The sequence below is a fragment of the Scatophagus argus genome, chromosome 10 (genome assembly GCF_020382885.2).
Source record: "Scatophagus argus isolate fScaArg1 chromosome 10, fScaArg1.pri, whole genome shotgun sequence".
Taxonomy (NCBI): domain Eukaryota; kingdom Metazoa; phylum Chordata; class Actinopteri; family Scatophagidae; genus Scatophagus; species Scatophagus argus.
In genome coordinates, this window is record NC_058502.1 from 22,670,730 (window position 1) to 22,691,359 (window position 20,630).

General features: G+C 39.8%; 1 protein-coding gene across 21 annotated transcripts in view; it reads right to left on the reverse strand.

Annotated features, from left to right (window-relative positions):
- The window catches only part of col13a1 (collagen, type XIII, alpha 1), a 111,326-nt gene that overhangs the window by 60,542 nt on the left and 30,154 nt on the right, over positions 1 to 20,630 (reverse strand). For 18 of the 21 annotated variants that reach the window (XM_046400953.1, XM_046400945.1, XM_046400944.1 and 15 more), the window contains exons 3-4: positions 3,884 to 3,891; positions 626 to 652 (exon numbers count right to left, since the gene is read on the reverse strand). In XM_046400953.1, coding sequence (XP_046256909.1) covers positions 626 to 652; positions 3,884 to 3,891 — 35 coding nt within the window. The remainder of the gene's footprint in view (positions 1 to 625; positions 653 to 3,883; positions 3,892 to 20,630) is intronic. The other 3 variants (XM_046400946.1, XM_046400961.1, XM_046400957.1) reach the window with 1 other exon arrangement.

The window sequence follows — 20,630 nt, forward strand, 5'->3', positions numbered from 1 at the left end:
TCTCCCGTAAAATTTCTAGTGATATAATATAACAAATGCACAAATTATTCTGTGCTAACCACAAATCAAATTATTGTGGTTGCCCTTGCAGCCTAGTTCAGGCTGCGCAGCTGAGGTGATCTACTGGACCAGTTCCAAAACACTGGGAAAGTATGAGTCATTAATATGTAAATGCAGGGCCCAGGTTCAAAATGATTGGATTTCCCCATTACGCAACAGCTTTAACATCAAGAAATATCTGGTAATATAATGCAACAAATATGCTAACTGCCATGCAAATATTGTGGTTTTTCCTGTAAAGTAGTCATCCCAGATGAAGTAAGACCAGGTATTACTATTACTTAACCTTTCTTTTTAAGATGTGGCTTGTGTCATTTTGTAAATTAATGTAGCAAGTATGTCTCCTCCAAAACAAATTTTGTATAGGCGCAAACAGCTATGGCTATCATCTGATAACCATAGCTGTAGTTATGTATTGCACTATATCTGTGATCATTAATACTGTGTAGAAAATACAGCAACTCAGTAAAGCAGGTTGAGGTCTCAATACTGCAGTGATTGCTATTTACACATGCAAATATTGCATATAGAGACACAGAAACACACAAGTTAAAGAGACAGTTACCGGAAAGCCTGCTCGTCCAGGAGGACCCTGAAAATGGGGTGACAGAAAATTGATACAAAAAGGAAAGAGTAAGTTTTACAGATAAAGTCTGCATTTTGAAAGATACTTGCTCTGAAGAAGGCCAGAAATAAAATGGAGAGGCTCAAAAACAGCTACTATCTTGTGTGAATATGTTTTATTTCGGCCTTTTCAGCTCAGTGTCTTCACACAGAAAGAAAATTGTTGATGCAGTGACATGCTTCTTTAAATTCTGCTCAACAGGCATTGAGTGAACCATATTTTAACACAAGACGATCAATAAAGAACAAACTGTTTCCTTATTTCACCACACAGACTCATGCAAAGATTTATTTTTTGGGAGAACACATGCCTCCATCAAAAACAAGACACAAGGAGCTACAATACAATGGCTTTCAGCCATGTCCAGGTTCTAAGAACAAGAAAGGGCACATTGAAAAGTCAAGTGTTTGTTTTGGTTTTTTTTTAAATTATTATTAATGAGCGGAACACAAATCACTGCTTCTTGAATGGAATGCTAATTGGTAGGAAGTCAAAACAGGAACTCTTGACATTTTCCAAAAAGGCATTGATGTTTTTCACAGGAGAATGATAACGGCCTGCTCTTGAATTCTGGCATGTCATTATTCCTCCAAGAGCCCAGTGTGTGTGTGTGTGTGTGCGTGTGTGTGTGTGTGTGTGTGTGTAGGCAATGCTGGAAGACAGCAGGAGAGGGGGAAGTCATTCCTCTCACATCATGGTGATCCTGGATGGAAGGAACATCAAACAATCATCTGAGTTTGTTATCTTTGATGAGTCAATATAAATGTCCTTGTCATTCTGCTGTGTTGTGAATTCATTGTGTGGAGCTGCTTGATGGTGCATTAACAGATTTTATCGTTGAGGGAATACTCCACTGAACATCTCTTGTGAGTATTGAAATGTGGCTTTGAAAAATTGCAATTACCGGCTAAGAATGCAACGCCAATGTTCCATCCATTCAGTGGCGAAACATGATGATGTGAAGGACAGAGACAGGTAATTCTGTTAGGTTGTTGGATGTCAAAGCTAAGACAGCCATCATTTTTTGTAATGTGGTCCAACTGAAAATAAAGCAGCAAGCCGGATCCCAAAATAAAAAAAATATCCCCAAATAAAAAGTATTTTTACAGAAATACAGTTTCTGTTATTAATATCTCCTGATGACATTTAAAAACTTGCATTCAAAAACTTACTTGCAGGCTCATAGCCAATACCCTCAGAGCTAGCATAGACCCAACACAGTGGACAGTTAAAATATAATAATAATGTGGTTGTGACTCTTGATTGAATGATTCATGACTAAGAATTGTGGCTTGTGTTGTAGGCTCTTAATTATACTCTGCTCTCTCCATGTGATAGAAATTTACTTGCAATTTAATCTTGAGAGTTCCGGGTCAGTATGGCTAATGTTTGGCTAGCCATATAAGCAATATTTCTACTAAATCAGGTTGGCAGTCAAAGGGTGACTGCTAGGACTGAGTGTGAATATGCTGCACATGGGTGCATACCCATTAGCTACTGGGTCTTCAGGGGCTGTCTGCAGGGGCAAAAGGTCACCCACTGCCGGAAGGAACCCTTCACTTGAATTACACAGTTACCCTATAAAACATGTGGCTCCCATTTGGCAAAGTGCTGCTGAATGAATGGGAAGGCAAGGAGGGGGTATATTTGGCCATTATATGTGGGATGTATGGTCCCCTGGGTCCTCTCCTCTGCTCAGTAAGAGGCGAGCTGGGATATAGGATAGGAGAGAGGCTTGATTTACTCAATTCTTATTGGTGTTATTTTACCCAGTAGCAGACTTTGGTGTTACCCTACAACTGAACTTCAACACACACACACACACAAAACAAAGAGAAAACACCGGGAATTAATAATAAGGGTATAAGGCCAATTCCTTTTGCATAACCTACACTGCATATTTGTTTCAGATGTAGATGTTTTGAGCTTTTTACTGACAACTTGTACACTGTCTATAATCAGTTCATTTCTGTGAGGCCTTGTGACACAACCTGTGTACAGTTATGAGTTTAATTTGTTTTTTTGTCACTGTTTGTTTGTAGTTTGTTTTCCAAAAAAGTTGGAATTGTTCAGATCCTGTGGCGTAGTGAGCAACAGTGGAAAATCTGTCTCGCTGTCTGACCTCATCTACCTTAGAACTTCCTACGTAGGAACTATCCCCCAGATTTTCCAGTGAGGGATATTTGGCAGAGGGGACTTTAAAACTGACACAGCTGTACAAAAGTCAAACTCATAGTGGCCAGATGCTTGGAGCAGTCTTCCTAAACCTTGGTGCCCTTGAGTCACAGGAATCAAGACATTAACCCAAGGCTTTATTTCAAATATTTAAATCCCTCAACCATAGATGTGATCTCCTTATATTGTATGCAGAGTTCCAAGGGGCTAAAGTGGGTTACACCTTGGACAGACAACCACAAGTCACATTCACACGTACAGGCAGTTTAGAATCTGTAATGCAGGAGGTAACCCACGTCCAGCGGACATGAGCAGGGATCTCAAAATCCAGCTTCATCGACATTCTGCCTTTATGAAGACAATAATCCTAAGCTTTGGTTGACACTGTCAGAAAGGTACTGATTCAGCTACAGGTTTAATATTGAGGTTGTACTTTGTAGTGTTGTTGAGCTAGACTGCATTATATTGAGAGGTGATTCTAATATTTTGTCCACCCCATTTACATACATGCTTTTGTTGATTATATTATACACTTTCTATAAATGGAAAGTAACTAGTAAAGCTATCAAATTAAATATTTTCCACTGAACTGTAGTGGAATTAAAGTTTGAAGTAGCAGAAACTAAGTTATATAATTTACTAAGGTAAAGTATAAGTACCTCAAAATTATACTTGAGTACAGCACTTGAGTAAACATATTTAGTTCCTTTCCATTACTAAATATGATGCACTCCAAAGAACCACCATTGACTATAAAAATTAACAGGACACTGTCAGACAGGTAAGAATAGTTATTACCTATCTGTCAGGGAAAGTAAAAGTACAGTTGGTGCATTACATTACACAGGTGGTCAGTGAGCGTAAAGGCAGAATGTATGGAGTATCACTGCATCCAGGCACAGCAGTATATTGTCATCTGATATGTTGGAGCAGAATTCAATTCATCTACTTCACACCAAAGTGCAAAAATAACCATAGTCACTTTACCACATACAGCTCACACAAGACGTCTGGTCTACTTACTGGAGGCCCTGGAAGACAAGGAAAGAGAAAGAGAGAGAGAATATTTAGATTTATAGCTCATGACAACATTTATTACAAACAGACAGTATGAATGCCTCAAAAGTCCAGCTTGTGATTGGTTCATAGTGTATTAAACCCTGAGAACAGTACCAGATAGACCTACACAAAAAAAGGAGTTTTTTTAAGCAATGTTCTCTGCAGCTTCTGTGTATCTTTTTCCAAGACAAAAGGATTCAAGGATTCAAGGATTCAAGGATTCAAGGAACTTCATTGTCATACCAGCTCACATTCACATGTTTTTGGTACGAAATTAGGACTCAGGTCCCGGGAGCAGTAAGTAGACTATAAAAATATGAAAATATAAAAGTACGAGATTAAAGTTGAATAAAATAGAAATATCAGCTAAATAGAATATAAAAAGAATATAAAACTATACATTTAAATAAGCTAGACAATTAAATAAAGAAGTCGGTTTTAGCATATAGCAGCAAGTGTGTGCAAGTATGAGTTAGCCCAGAAAGTAGTCCTTAATATTGCACTTGTGGTATTGCACTTGTAGGACTTTCAAAAACAGAAAGAAGAACACTCTTCCACATAAAACATTATATTTCAAAGACAAGGCATTACTAACTGATGTGTTTACTCTATTTCTTCAACAACAACAACACACTAGGAATTTTTCTCCATGAAGACACAGTCAGGCTAGGGGGTATTTTCAAAAACATGGGAAACATACACCTCAGTATCAGTTTCATTAGTCTTGATCATTGTGCATGTGAAAAGCTCCATGTGTGGTCCCCTAGGACTGCCACAGTGAAACATGAACATTCTCTCTTCACTTCTCTGGCAGCATTGGAAAAAGTCTGCCTACCGATCAATCCTAGGATTGATGAAAGGAAAGAGAAAGCCATGGAGATGCCAGATGATACATCATCATCTGTAGCCTGAGCTGGCGATGAAAAGAGGAGCAGCACCATTTCGTCGAATAATTTCCAACTCACACAATCCAAATTAATGTAAGACACTTGGCCCAAGCAGTAGGCATACAGTCCAACTCCCAGTAAAAAGCTTAAACTGATAAATCTCTTTTCCTGTGTCTGCTGCTCGTATTGGCCTTTCATAAGAAAAAGGATCAAACATCATTGCTACATTATTATCTATACTTACTTGATTTGCTTAATGCCTGACTTATCATTTTTATCTCCCATGCTTCCATGCAGAGTTTAAGCATGCCTTTATCTAACCCTTTAACTTGGATTTTAATCTAATTCAGTGGTACCCAACCTGTGCATCACTGGATGCTGTACTGTTGTAGAATTAAGAGGCTGTTGTCTGTAGGCATCAGCTCTTCCTCCATTTGCTCAGCTTACTTTGATATGGAGTAAAAGTGCTTCACACTGGCGTGAAGTGCAGTAGAAAGCACTGATGTACTTCCATTTCATGAAGAAATGTAATAAAGCACTCACAAAGTTCTCTCTGTTATGCAGTCTAGAGGGATATGCATTCTGCAAAAAAAATTTAAAATGTTTATTATTTAATTATGAAATGGGACTAAATAAGCATTGGTCAAAAATCCCCTCGTTGGTTTTCTGGGCTTGGCCGTCTGTCCCACTTTGGAAAAGACGGCCAAGTCCATGATTCACACTCGACCCTGTAAAAAAGACCTTTTACAAAAACCAATATGCCTCCTTGACCTTTGCACAAGCACAATGTCATCTGACAAAATCAATTACAGCTGAACCCAAAGTAGGCTCACTGACGATGTTGTTACGTCAACCACAGCAAGGTGTGGAAAATCACTAATGACAAATCTCTTGTGTTAAATGTCAACCCAAATCCCTGCTTTATCCTATAAAGCAGGTTTATTTAGTCTGTTCCTTAAACTGGTCCATCCCAGCGTTTGTTCACTTTATGCTCACATAAAAGGAAAAGGGACACTTTAGGGGAATAAGAAGGGAATTTATGGACAACTGAAACAGGTAACTGTTAAGAGTAGGAATGAAGAAGGGGCTTCCAGTTTTAATGTTGCTCCAACAGTCAAGTTGTGTCATAAGTTTTCCTTTTTCAGCAGATACACATGGGATTCAGGGTGACAGATTCTCCCCTCTAAACAAGGACATTTTTCTCTCTCTTCCCTTCTTGTAGTAGTCATTTTGTTCCTTTTGTGTTGTTTGCTGACAGCGCAAGTACTGTTTTCATCACGCAAACCCGGGGGCGAACACATGTCAAAAAAAGTATAAAGCTACAGATGATGTTAAATTGCAATACAGGACATCCCTTGCAAGTTCTAGACTCACGTGATATGTATATTTACCTATAAATGGAAAAATGTTAAATATCACTGTCTTTCAGCAATTACCAGGGCTAGAGCCTCCTCACAAGCTCAGACTTTTCTTGGTCTTAGTTTACCTTATTTTAGTATATTGTTGCCCTGCCATTGGCTTACTTCAGCAAGTACACATATATGGATATTATTTAAACTACTGGGCATTCTTGCACAGTGAATTCCAACCGGAGGCACTTGTACCTCAACACAGTGATAAGTGGAAAGGTTGAAAAGTGGCTCAACTAATTTGTTAAGAGTGTGCAAAAATGTTGGTTCACCAAAAGACAATAAAAGTATAGTACTGAAAATAAAGTACTGAAATCACAAAAGTGATGGATACATGATTGGAATATGAACCCATCTGGAACATAAATGGTGGCGGTAAAGGGTGCTTGAGTTCATTGGCCTGGGCTGTGGAGTACGTCTGTTCTAAGACACTCACATTAAACCAATGTTAACATTATAATTACTAAGATTTCATTACTATTCAACCCTATTCACGATCTAAATCCATGTCCAGGATCCAAACTGTGAAGCCAGGGAAAGTTCAGTGTTACCAATTTGGACAGCTGCCTTCTTTATTAAATTAGTGTGCTACAATAATCCTCTCAGCACACATTTTGGTCAGCCGTGCTGTCAATGTTAGAAGTACAGCGGGTCTCTTGTATTTCTGACAATTTGCTGCTCTTCGTGGTCAATACATGTCTAATTTCAAGCAGAACTGTGAGGCCTACTTACTTAACTGTAACTTTAGATCAACTACTGGTATCTTACTTGCTGCATACTAGAAGCACCCACAATCTTAAAATTTGTGAGAGTTCTGTTTTGAGATGGGATCCAAGTCTCAATTGCAGCTGGGCATGGCTGTGCCAGTCATTCCTGCAGTTGTGATCCACTCCCTAAAGGGTAAGCTTAAACCTCCTCTGCATGCAAGCGTGGGCAAAGATTCCTGTTGCATTCTGGGCCTGCCATCACATCCTGTTGGCTAAAGCCACTCACCCAAGGGACATACATACTGTCGAGCACATTGGTCCAAAGGCCTGGGGGAACGGGTTCAAATATAGCACATGGAGTGTTGCCTGACAAGAGGATGATGAAGCAACAGCTTTATGTGTACCAAGATGTGAGCACAACATGTAACAAACTCATAAATACACACACGCACACAGAGTGCATTGATAACATGTATTCCATGCCTTCTCTTCTGCTGGACGTCCTGTGTGTAACTGTTGCTAACACCTGTTGTTTCTGCTTACGTAAGGGAACTGGTTAGGTGTAGCCGGAAATTAAAAATCTAATATTACATGACAGCATGCAAAGTCATGGGTGTTCCCCCCTTTCACACTACTGGATGAAGTAATTTACCCAACAGCAGTGCACTTTTTGCATTTTTAAAACAATAATTCTGCCAAATGTCTGTGATCCTTAACTATAATAGCAAATGATGTAAGGCTCAAAAGAGCCTCAATATTCCGCTAAAATACTGACACACATTGACTTTCACTTCTGAAACTGCCATAGCTCCAAACCTTCAAATCAACCCTACTCATGTCCCTCCTTATTCTCAGCTTACTTGACCTTTTGTGTTACAAAGAGTAAACTTGTGTGGTGGGCAGGTGGGCTGCCATCTTGAGACTATCCCTCTCAGCATATGGATCCAGGAATAAGCTGTGGAATTTCAGTTCTGAAAATATCCAGATCCAAAAACCCCACCACAGCTTTCTCATCATCCACTGCTCTCTCCAATTCCCTGCTTCTCTAGTTGCCCTTGTAAACACACACACACACGCACACACACACACACACACACAGCAGCAGTCGGTGCAAATGTTTTGGCTGTCAGACTTCCGCTAGGTGAGTTCCACAGAAACATTTAAGGAAATATGTCAGACTATACTGGAAGCCGACTGAAAGGTAGTCCATGAGAAAGCAGACAGAGCCTGAAATACATCAAAGCCAGTTTTAGTCCTGGAAGAGAATCTTGCCTTAAGAGCATGTCCTGGTCCACAGGAGGGCGCACCTATGGCCTGCTTCAAGGACTGACCACAGAGGATTCTGAACTGAGCACTGAGGCAGTGTGTGAAACTCTTTATGTTTTTTAAAACTAATACTTATGCAACTGTTTACCAAATGCAAACCGTCATTAGATAACTCTGTTTTGTGTTGCATGTTTTTAAACTGGTGGCACAGTGTTGCAGTGGTTAGCACTGTCGCCTCATAGCAAGAGGGTTCCAGGTTCGAATCCCGGTCTGGGCCCTTCTATGTGGAGTTTGCATGTTCTCCCTGTGCCTGTGTGGGTTTTCTCCGGGTCCTCCAGCTTCCTCCCACAATACCAAAAACATGCACATTAGGTTAATTGGCTACTCTAAATTGCCCCTAGGTGTGAGTGTGAGAGTGTGTGGTTGTCTGTCTTTGTGTGTTGGCCCTGTGATTGACTGGCGACCAGTCCAGGGTGAACCCCGCCTCTCGCCCGTAGTCAGCTGGGATAGGCTCCAGCTCCCCCACGACCCTGACAGATAAGCGGTATAGAAAATGGATGGGTGTTTTAAAACTGTGATGTTCCCCAACGCCGCTATAATTTTGATTTACTGAGATTTTTCATTGTAAATCAGACAGCTTAGACCAATAAGTAGCCTGATGAATTATGCAGGTGGCGTATCTGAGATGTTAGACTACACTACGTAAAAACTCAATCCAGCCTGACGTCAGAGGTTTCATTTAAAGATACGGTGACAGGAAAGTGAAAAGCCTGTTTGCATTGTCAGCAGAGCATGTCCAATCTCCTTCACAGTCATGCATTAATCACTTGACTCTGAAGCCAAAAACAGTCACATTTTCAGATTTCTAGAGGAAACGAACACTCCACCATGTAAATTCACTTTCTCATTTCAAGGATTTTTTAGCCTCGCTTGTGCAAACAGCAGAGGGGGATTTACTGAGGGGTGTGTGTCTATCAAAGTACAAAACTATGTGAACTTTTGCACTTCTGTGTGTCATGAGGAGGAAAACCGCCTCCACCTCTTATTGAGACCTGGAAAAATCATTCTTCAGATTTAATGCTATTACACCATTTGTTGCAAGTATTCCTCCTCACATGAAGGCCTTTTAGTTTCCAAATGAAAAATTAAAAATGAACAAGTGGTGGAGGTTTGTTGACTCTATCGAAAACATGAAACTGTGCAGAACTGACGATGATAAAACCACAAGAGAACTAATGAATCCAGTAAATCAATATTAGGTTCACATCTCATTGTGACAAACTAATTTGACCAAACACCATTTCCTCTGTTCATTTCCAGCCAGTCCAGTAAAAAGATGAAATGTCCCAAGCAGCAGACAGATCGAAGACAAAGACTCCTATTCTTCATCCTCATCCTCTCCATATTAACTTTGTTGCCTTGTAAAACATGAAGTCATAGTTTTAAAGCTGCCTGTGATTTCTTTGGCTCCATGCGAGCCTGATCTCATGCTATGAGAAAATGTCAAATGTGAGGAAAAAGGGAGCACACGAAAATGACAAGATGCTTTTTTAATACTGCTGAAAGGCCACTTGTAAACTCTAGGGGTTGATACCGCTTTGGCTGTCGGACAGAGGGTAAACCTGCACGTCCAGAGGTCTCACACACAGAAGAATTTAGCATCTATAGTCTCGTTGGGATGTGACACCTTCAGAGCCCAGACTGTGGAGCCAAAATACTTTAGGGTTGGGAACAACATACTGGTTGCACTGATGAAATATCCATGTGCAAACTGTAAAAGTAGCATTTATTGCCACTGAAAGTTCTGCAGGATAGCTAATGCATCAAACAGCATCTGATTTCATTAAAATGTCCAATCGGTTTCATTTTGTGCCATTCTTGTCAATGCAGGAATGTGAAAATTCAGTATGTTGTTTTGCTCTCAATGCCAAATCCTAAGTAAGGAGACTGGAATATTTTCCAACAGGCCTTAGACCACAAAAAAACAAAACTAAGCCTGAGATTAAATAATTATACAGCAGCACTCACAGCAGATCACCACAATGACGACATTGTATCTCTGCCAGAAAAGCCACCATTAACCTGAGTCAACGATTATTCTCTGAAATTATTCTCAGGAGAAGGAAAGGCATCTATTAAAAACCTCCACTGCTCCACTCCTGTTGGGACTGAAGACAAGCTTCTTAATGCAATTCATGGCTACGAGTGGGACTGAAGTGGAGGCACATAAATCTTACTTGTGTTTACCCTTTCACTTTTCTTTCCTCAACTTAAATCACACACTTAAGACATATTAATAAGTGTCATTTTGACACATTATCAACCTATAAAGTTGTTGGCAAACACTTGCAGAATTACAAATCCAGCAGACGCGGAGTAAAAATCCAACATTCATGTTTCTGGCCGTGTGAAAAATGAAGCTCAAATATTCACTCTCCTTTTATTTTTTGAATGTGAGTGAAAGAGGAGAAAGCAAGAAGCAAGGTGCATCGCTTTTTCCTAACACTTATATTGGCTGCACAGCAGGTTGAGGGGCTGACTTACCCACTCACTGTGGGTAAGTCAGGTGTTCCAGTTTCCTCGCTGACCATTGCTCTTTCAAACTGAATAGGCACAAACATTAGTTGTGTGTTTATGTTATGTATTATATGCACCCCTCTAAAGCTATAGCTCATGCAGCACTCACGGCTTTTCGTTTACCCCAGCTCACTTTATGTAATATTTGAAGTGAGACCAGACAAATCACCTCCCAGGAACATTAACTAAAACAATATAAAAGCTACTGCTGTCAGAAGAGATGATGGTTACGCGCTGTAACAGTCCAGCGCAGAGCAGAGTAGGAAACAAAAAACATCTCTCCATTCACAGAGAGGGATGACGGATAGCACAAAGTTAAAGGCCCCCGGATAACAATCACTCAAAACAAAACAAAACACTTCGAATGAGACAGGAAAAAGATATCAGCAGATAGGAACAACTGAAAGAGCAGAGCAGAGGAGTTAGGATTAGAATAAGCTTCCAACGTTTATGACTCCGCCATGTTATCTAAGCTGGCTCCTCACCGCATTCCAACGAGAAATATTACTGGAACCACTACAGACGACTGCAGATGAAGAGTTACCCAGGAATACACATTATAGACACTACCTCTGACCATACACTGTCAGGCCATATACTAGGCATCTTTCTAGTCCTGTCTATCTGCTGTTTGGTGCTGGACAGTTACTGCGCAGTGGGTTTATCAGAGCTTTTCAGTGAAAACAGCTTTCTACTGCTGGAAACAAGACTGACCGGAGTGACGTTTTAATGGATCAACAAAAGAAAGAAAGAGAAGTTTGGTGGTAGTTGGTGAAAACTGAGCGATGAAAGACATACTACGCATACAAATATATTTTCAGTTGTATTTGACTGCTTTAGCTTTGCTTTGATCTTGAGAAGATAACAAAGTCCCAAAGTCTGTCATTACGAAATTAGTTTGAACATCAGTGCTTCAGCACATGAGGTTACATTTCCTTGACTTGCTAATTCATCTAACCACTAGAAATGCAGAGTCAGGGCCTTTTCACAGGCCAGCTTAGATAAGCCTGTAGCAGCAGCTCCTCTTTCATTGACTTAATGGTGGGGTTGAATTCAGGCACACAAGTTCTGCCTTTGTAATGGGTGAACGGTTGTTAGACCTCAGGGCACATATTAGCAGTACACAAAAGATCTGTGGAAGGAAAATAAAAGAGTTTGAGAGGTCAGTAGTAACTGACAGAGGTGAGCTGATTTCCAGCCAAACCTTACCAGCATGCAGAACTGAAACAAATATGGGCTACTGATAGAAAATTCAGGTGGACAACTAAGCAAAAAGAGGAAGATCTTGAAGCATGCTAAAGAGAACGAAACACACTCTCTCTAAATAGTGAGTAATTATGTGTGAGAAAATTACACAATGGAAAAAAAGAAGGGAAGTGTAACAGATTTCACCAACAGAGGCTCTGGAAAAAGGCTTCTTCTTAACGCCTTTGGCTAGGATGTGCCCACCTCCCACACTGTAATCCAAGAGGGGCCCCTTTGCTGTTAAATAACCTTCAAGAGTCCACCGGCCTCTGTCATGAAAACCAATACGTCATCAAACGCCTATTTCCCCTGCCCGATGTCACTAACTGAAGTAGCGAGCAGGACTATGGGATATTCGAGAGACAGTGTGTGAATAAATATAACAGTTGGAATTCATATGCTGTCTGGTTTTACGTAGAGCAGAAATGACAAATCAGTCATTTGAAAAAAAAAAAGTTGTTGTCAGCTATTTTGATAATCAATTAATCATTTCAGTCATTTTTTTTAAGCGAAAATGCTAAACATTTGCTGGTTCAGGCTTTTAAAATGCAGGGCTGCCGCAAGCAATTATTTCTTTATTGTTTAATATATCATTTTTAATTTAATGATTAACTGTTTAATTGTTTAGTATTTAAAATGTCAAGAAATTATGATCAGTTTCATTTGTTTTGTGACTTATCCTCACATTCATCCCGTCTCCGTTGACTCATGTCGCATCCACAAACATTGTATACGCGAAATGACGGGATGTCTAAAAATATTTTGCCTTTCCAAACGTATTGTCTCATTTCCTCATATACTTTCAGTGTACAGGAATCCTGCCCTTGAAACTTCAATTCATCTTAAACACATGCTAACATTCAATCATCTATTGTAGGTAATTTCTAATAATAGGCTGAGCACGTGGCGGTTGTGATGTGAGCGGTGTCCAGGCGCCACTCTCTTCCTCTCAGCTGCACATTAACAAGAGATTGTGGCCTTCGTGGCAGGGAAACCCCACTTCTTCCTGACCCTGGAGCACATTACTTAGCCCAGAAAAATGGCATCTCAGCAAAGGTTAAAACAACAAATCCACCAAAGTAAACTCACAGAGTGTTTTATGTGTGGGTTAAGACAACAGTACATGCATTGTGCAGGTTGCACAGCTGACCTTCCTCCATCTTTTGATGCTTAATGTGCGTATATCCACTTTCTTCATTTAGAAAGTCTTTTGAGACGTTATCTAAATAGTGCTGTTTTCACAACTTGATTAATGAATTATGAGCGCAATCTTACAAAAACAGTTCTAGTAAAACAAACAAGAAGTGAAGACAGTAAATTACAGAAGTGGTAGCAGTAGAGATATCTTTTTTTTTTTCAACATTCATAACAAGGCCTTAATAATTCCACTTTATTATAACTTGGGTCTTATTTTCATACTTTGGTCATCATTCATTGCAGTTTTCCAAGCCACTTCTGGTTAATCTTAAACTATATCCTCCTTCACTTTCAGCTTTACCCTAAAGTGCTTTAGATAGTGAGGTCAAACTTTTGGTATGTTTACACAGTGTTTAATGCATTTACATTTAATATGGCACCAGTCCAGGGTTATTGCAAGACGGTTCCATGTTACTGATCTGACAGCACATATCACATATTGTGTTGTTAGTTGTTTTATATGATAGAAAATCTTCACAAATAAGTGGTGGAGACATGTGAGACTGATGTTTCAGTGAAAAAGGCAGTAAGATCTTGTTTACAGGCTTTACATAATAGGGTTTAATGAAACTCCAAAAATTTAACATTAAATTTTGAGCTGCAGGAATTTTTATGCCCATTTATCAGTGTTATTCATCATGGGGCCACTGACATACATCATAGTTTTGTGAGGAATGTAATAACAACATGGATTTAACATGTCAATTAGTCACTTTAACTCCCAGCAGCCTGTGGTCTTAACACAACTCAAACATTTTATGTGTACTCTGTGCTGCCATTTTATTGTGGTGAGAGAAAAAAAACCAAACATTTTTAGTTCAGCTTTGTCAAATTTAACTTTATCACAGATCTTCCTGAGGACCAGCGGGGCTGGGGTCTCAGTCCACAGTGTGATTTCATAAGTCAGTCTTCTGCCAAGTTTAAGAATGAGGTGCTGTGAGGATTTAAAGAGGAGACTCATTTTTAAATCGAAGTTCCAGGCAGGAGAAATGGTAGCCGACACACTACGCTATGCAAGCCATTAAAACAGAAGCTCAGACAGAGAGAGGGAGAGAATAATTGCTGAAAAAATGTAGGTAAAGTCAATGCTTTTACCATGTGTGCTGTAGGAGTTTGGCTTGTGTCCAGCTTCATGCTTTACACTTTGTTTAGTGCTGAAACGAAGGCTCTTTCTCTAATAGCTCTCATCTGTTAGACTAATAACAAAAGCAGAAACACCAACATAAACATCACAAGTCTTACATGTTAGAGGGAACCAAAGGGGTCTGGCTTCAATCAGAAAGGGTTAAACGAAACTGTAAAGAAGGAAGAAGGGATGACAGAAACGACAGGAAAATGCACTAAAACAAGAAATAAACAAGTATTTGATTTTTTTTCTAGATGCTCGCAATCAATCATTTGATATGCAGATGGGAAAGATAAGATTTGGGCATAAATTTATAAAGTGAGAGGAAACCCAAAGCTCCACCACATCTCCAAGCTTTTTCTGCCCTGTGCACTTTAGTAATAGTTGGCTGCTGTGCACCAAAGTCCTTGAAGTGTTTCTATGGCTCCATGAAAGCGAAAGATGAGCTTGAGATTCAAGCTAAGCCCCCCCCCGGCCTTGTGCAGTCTAATGGTGGGACCACAGCAAAGCTTGGATTTCAGTTTCTCTGAACACCCCGGCAAGAAAGCATGCAGGCACCCCTACCCATGATCTGATTACTTCTAACACCTTACACAGACCAGTGCTTTGGTTTTCTGAAGGCCGGTGCGGTTGCCAGTACATCTGCATTGAAGCCAGAACTGAGAACTGCATTCCTGACAGAAGAAAAAGGCTCTAAAAAGCACTTTTCCAAAGTCAAATCTAACATATTTTTCATTGAAGCTGCTGAACTGATAAAAGCAATAACATGAACCCAACATGTCAGAAAAACAAACAAGCTATACAGCTACATAAAAACACAAGCACAAAACCAAAAAACTCTTGACACCTGATTGGAACTACAGTTAACGCTGTTGCCTCAATGCACCAATCAAGTTGTAGTTTACATCCAAGTCTGTAGTGACTGAGATTGAACTTCATCACATGGTGCAACCACAGTCACCTGAAGCTCAGTATCATCAAAACCAGTGAGGCTGTGGTGGACTACAATGCTTAAAATATGGATACTGCTCTAAAGAAGCCACACATTCTACAGTGTGGATGTTTCACACACATCTTGGGAACCTGGCAGTACAGAAGATCTATACAATCAACACAGTTTCAAGGTGGACACCAGTTCAGTATCTGACAAAATGTGAAATATGGTCACAATCTACCGTTCTGTTCCTGAGTTATGGTGTTGAATGATGATGTTGAAAGGACACAAAACATTATGATGTCACAGTGAAGTTGGCCTTTGACCCTTTGGATATTAAAAGTCTTTTTTATTTTATAATGTACATTTTATCATGTCAGACAAATTGCCCTTGAAGGCTAATTTAAATGCTGGCTAGTTCATTTGCCCATATCTTGAAATATAAAATGGAGAATATGTCCATATGTCTTTTTAAAATGAGTTGTTCTTTTCATTGAGCAACAAAAATATCAAACCTATTACATTTGAACTTTGCTCATCTGCTGAAGATGGCTTCACGTGAAAAGAGAAGGATTTCTCACTGTCTTTTTTAGTCAGCATAAAGTCAGTCCACAGTGCCTGTAGCAGGGGACCGTCCCATCACCATTTTGAAGTGTGCTGTTTGCCTTCAGCGTGGACATTTGAATGTCATCAGAATGGGAGCTGTCATCAGAGACATTAGTCAGTCGAACTTCCCCGTCCAAAACAAATGAATCAAGCACACATGGAGACACGATGGATGTAAACAATTGCTTCAAAATAGCACACAGCAACACTACATTTATCTTCAGGTGGAAAGTGAAACCCATATTTACACTGTATACAATGTCAGTGTAGAAGTAAATGTTTGTGAGGAACAAGCAATGCAATTCTGCTCACTTAATTCACAACAGGGCTGTTCAATAGCTAGACTAAATAATGACCTTGTGGATAGTTGACAATCTATGTAAGCTTCACACAAGTGTTCTAATGTTTTAATGATTTTGCCTGGTCTTTGGCTCTCCTGAAGGATATGGCATAAGTCAAACTGTACATATATACAACTGTGACATGTCTAAATATTCCCATTTTGTCTTAGCTTCTACTTCTTTCCCACTACATATGAGAGGGAAGCAGTTTACATTTTATTCTATTTATTTAACAGCTGTTGTTGCTGCTACTTATTTTGGAGATTAATATTTTAAAAACCTAAGTTCACATAAAATATCATGAACATAATACATTCCATTTATAATCCCTCTGTACAAGTAAAATTTTGAATGTTGGATTTGTCATTTCAAAAAAGTATTTTTAAATTGATAGCAACTGTTTGCAGTGCAGAAGTGTTTCAGTAATACTTTGGAAATAAGTTAGAGAACAATACATTCATCAATAATAAATAGTTATTATTTGAGACCCTAAATTCCATAATACAGTAATGCATGCTATATCGATGCTATAGATACACACACTGACTTGAACAGAATCTGAAGTTTTTAATCATCACACACATCATTTTCACACTCTTATTATGTTGTTATGTACAAATAAAAAAGGTCATAAAATGGCATGATAGTAGCTAGAAAAGCAAAATTGAGATTACACTCAAACAAACTGATCATTAAGTAGGCCTACACTGAACGCCATCACCACTGTGGCTGAGGACTGCACCCAGCGTATTTATTGCTATTTAGCCCAACAGAGTTATATTGCCAGCAGGCATATAGTAATGGGGATCTGACCCGCACAGGGGGGCATTGTAATTCCTGTGGTAAACCTTCAGGTCAGTTCTCAGTGGATTGTCTCACTCTCCTTCCCAAACAGCCTATCAAAATAAATAGTAACGACTGATGAGGGATGGCATGTCCACTGCAAAGACAAACAAAATGAAAAGCTCAATCACACCATGGAATCAGGTTTCGTACAGAGCAGCCCCGAATGAGAAAAACAGGCCTGGCCGCAAAAAACGGCAGTCTACCTCCAGCTTGGCAGAGTTATGACTGACAAGACATTCTTGCATTCTTTCATCGCACCACCAGTGACCCCTTCTGCACTCCCCCCCTTCCACTGTGCACAACAGAACAAATCTGATAGCAAAATAGGGGCTGAAAAGGGAAAATATTCTCACGTGCATGTGAGGCTCATAAAGTTGATTATGTGACATTCCATGATGTGCAGTTTAAAACACCACAAACGCTTCACGGCCCTGTAACGCCACACAGTGTACACGCACTGTTAAGGCTAGATATGCTGGATAGAGTATCGAGCATCGGTACTTCATACCTAAGTCATGGGGATCATTAAAGATGCTTGGAACCATCCTCTGGGGACCTCTTGACACTTAACAGGAAATGACTGCATACATAATGTGGATGTTTGATACTGAAAAGGAGAAGACTACTGAGAGTATTTCCTCTTCATACTTAATTCATAGTGTCTTTGCCAGCAACAATCTCTCCCAGTATCAGAAACAGGGAGATAAAAACAGCAAATCCCAGTTCTTGCAGTACCAACATGGTATCGCCACTGTAGCTGTAGGAAAGTTTGAAGAGTAAACTTAAAATTTTCCTTTTGATAAAGCTTATAGTTAGGGCTGGCCTAGGCTGGCCCCAAGTTATGGTGCTATAGGCTCAGACTGCCAGGGGATCTCCCATGATGCACTGAGCTTCTCTCCTCACTAAAAACTAAATGAAAGAGTTTGTTCTAGACCTGCTCTAGTAGAAAAGTGTCATGAAATAACTTTTGTTGAGATTTGGGGCTATATAAATAAATTGAATTGAACTGAATTGAAATGCATGATAACATTTTAAAGTTTGTGCCCACCAACGACATATGCCCAAAGAACAAACTTGAAGAAGAACAAACTTGATGCGTGTAAACAAATCAATTACACGCATCAAGGTTCACAGCTGTGGCTCAGAGGTAGAGCAGGTCATCCACTTATCAGAAGGTCGTTGGTTCAGTTTGTATGTCAAAGTGTCCTTGAGCAAGACGGTGAAACCCAAATTGCTCCTGATGCTGTGCCATTGGTGTGTGGAAGTGTGTGTGTGTTTAGTAGTGTAAAAGTGTTTTGAGATGTCAGTACAACTACAAAAGCATTATATAAGTATAGTTGGTTTACTGTTTGCTGTATAATAAATTAGCCATGCTGCCACCTCATCATTCCCCTAGTGCTGTAGCTCCATGGCATTCTACAGCTGCTTTGCCTGTGAATTTGGAGGATATCGGGGATAATTATTACTTGAGCATCAAAACTGCTCTCTGTAAAACCATATTTCATCATGGCTTAAATGTTTCTTAACAATCCTTCCTTGTCTATCTTCTACTTCAACACAGTTTCTGGGGCCTCAGCCAACATTTTTCTTTTTCTTTTTTTTTTCTTTTTAAAAATTTCTGCTGATTCCTTGGGGTGATGATAAAAACGACAGAGAGGGTAAGCTTGTACTCATGAGCACAGGGCCTCTTCTTAGCGCTGACCGTGTTAGTCCAGATCTACCATCTGCTATTCAATTGTTATATGAAGAACAAAAGCTAAAGGCCGATGTTTGTCTCTGTGTCTCAGATCAGCAGAGCAGAACACCTGAGCCTCTTGTCACCGTGTGGGACCACTGACACAGAGCTGCAGGCAGGGGAGCTGTGGTGTCCATTTTAGCTTGCTGGAGCGAGACTGAGCCACTGTGGCAACATACTGGTTGTCTGAACCCCCCTTCAGTGGCATCAGGCCTCCCATAATCTGGGATATCCATGTCACCACATGTCAATGGGCACAAAAAGGTCACCGTGACACCAAATACTGGAGCAAACGCCAATATGAGGACCATATTTAAAGCTCTCATTCACATAAATTAAAGTTTCAATAGTGAGTAAAGGTGTGTGGTTGAGGTCTGCTTTGACAGATCACCAAGTCAGTTAGAACTTCTGTCTGTATTACTGCACCCTGACAGGGATCTTAACATGTTGAGTGCTACAGCATGTGTGCAGTTAAATAAATCAATAAAAAAAAGGTTATACTATTGTTCTGAAGACAAAGCAGCAACTACTCTATATATGTCCATCCATCCATCCATTTTCTATACTGCTTATCCGTCAGGGTCGCAGGGCTCTATACATGTGAAAATGCAAATTAGTCTAAAATATGAATTCATTTTTCATTTCCATGAGGTTTAATCAACGGACACAGACCAAAATCCGCCTATATCTGTAAGAGCAAAAGAGAAACCTGAGCTCATAGATTCATCTGGTTCCTTCTGTTAGAGAGCACTCTTTTGCTTGAATATCCTGCAGAACTGACTAATTCAGCTGTGGATAATCCTCTGCACTTGTTGACTTCAGTCTTGAAACCTTAACTCTTGAAATCGTTAAATGCGGGAAAGACATTTATATTCAACTAAATACTGATGATTTTGCTATTCATAAAGCCTTGCAAAGAACTGAAAGTACAAAGTTAAGTTTATCTGAGGCACTACATATATGGCACTACAGGAAAGCTCATGGCATGTCTAAAGTTAAAAGGGTTCATCTTCTGGGAGTGTGCTCAGTGAATTTCATGACAGTCTGCCTATGAGATTTAGATTTCTTGCACACATGTGTAAAAAAGATAACAGTCAACCCATAATAAATAAATAAACCAACAAATATGGCATCTATCATAGGTAGGAAATTAGCTTTCTGACTACCAGAAGCAGGGAAACCTGGAAAACAGGGTGTGGGATGCACGCTTGAGAATGTGAGGAGATGTTGGAATTGGAGCCTGGATCATCCTCTGACTGCCCTCCTGAGCTTATGCTTGATGACGGCATCCTGGGCCGCTATAGTGGAAGTTCAACTGGGGACACACAGAAGTCCATGTGATCTCACCAGTTAACTGCTAAGGTGTGTCTGTCCATTTAGGTTTGTTTGGAATCGTTTCTCAGTGTGAAGCATCACATTGTTTTACAGGCTTGGTGATGAATTCAGCTCCACCTGATCTGTGTCCAAAATTTAACAAATTCAGCAACAGTTTGAACAGACTTTACTTTTTGGAATGATGGATATGCTTTGTCACCATCTGTTTTTCCAATTGAGGCAAAATGCATTTGTTATCATTTTCACTCTATTCATTCACCAAACAGTTTGGCTGCAGTCTTATTTCCACACCAGGTCAGAGACTTTGTACATGGAAATGGAAACAAACCAAAAAGGTAATTCAGTGCTATGGTTTGTATTTCATCTGGCACAACAAAGGCAAAATTTGTGTTGTTTATTATTAAATGTCTGCTGCTATTTGACCAATGAAATCTTTGTCTGTTGAATGACGCTATGAGTTTTTTTCACAGTTCAGCATCTGCAGTTCATTTTGTTTGTCT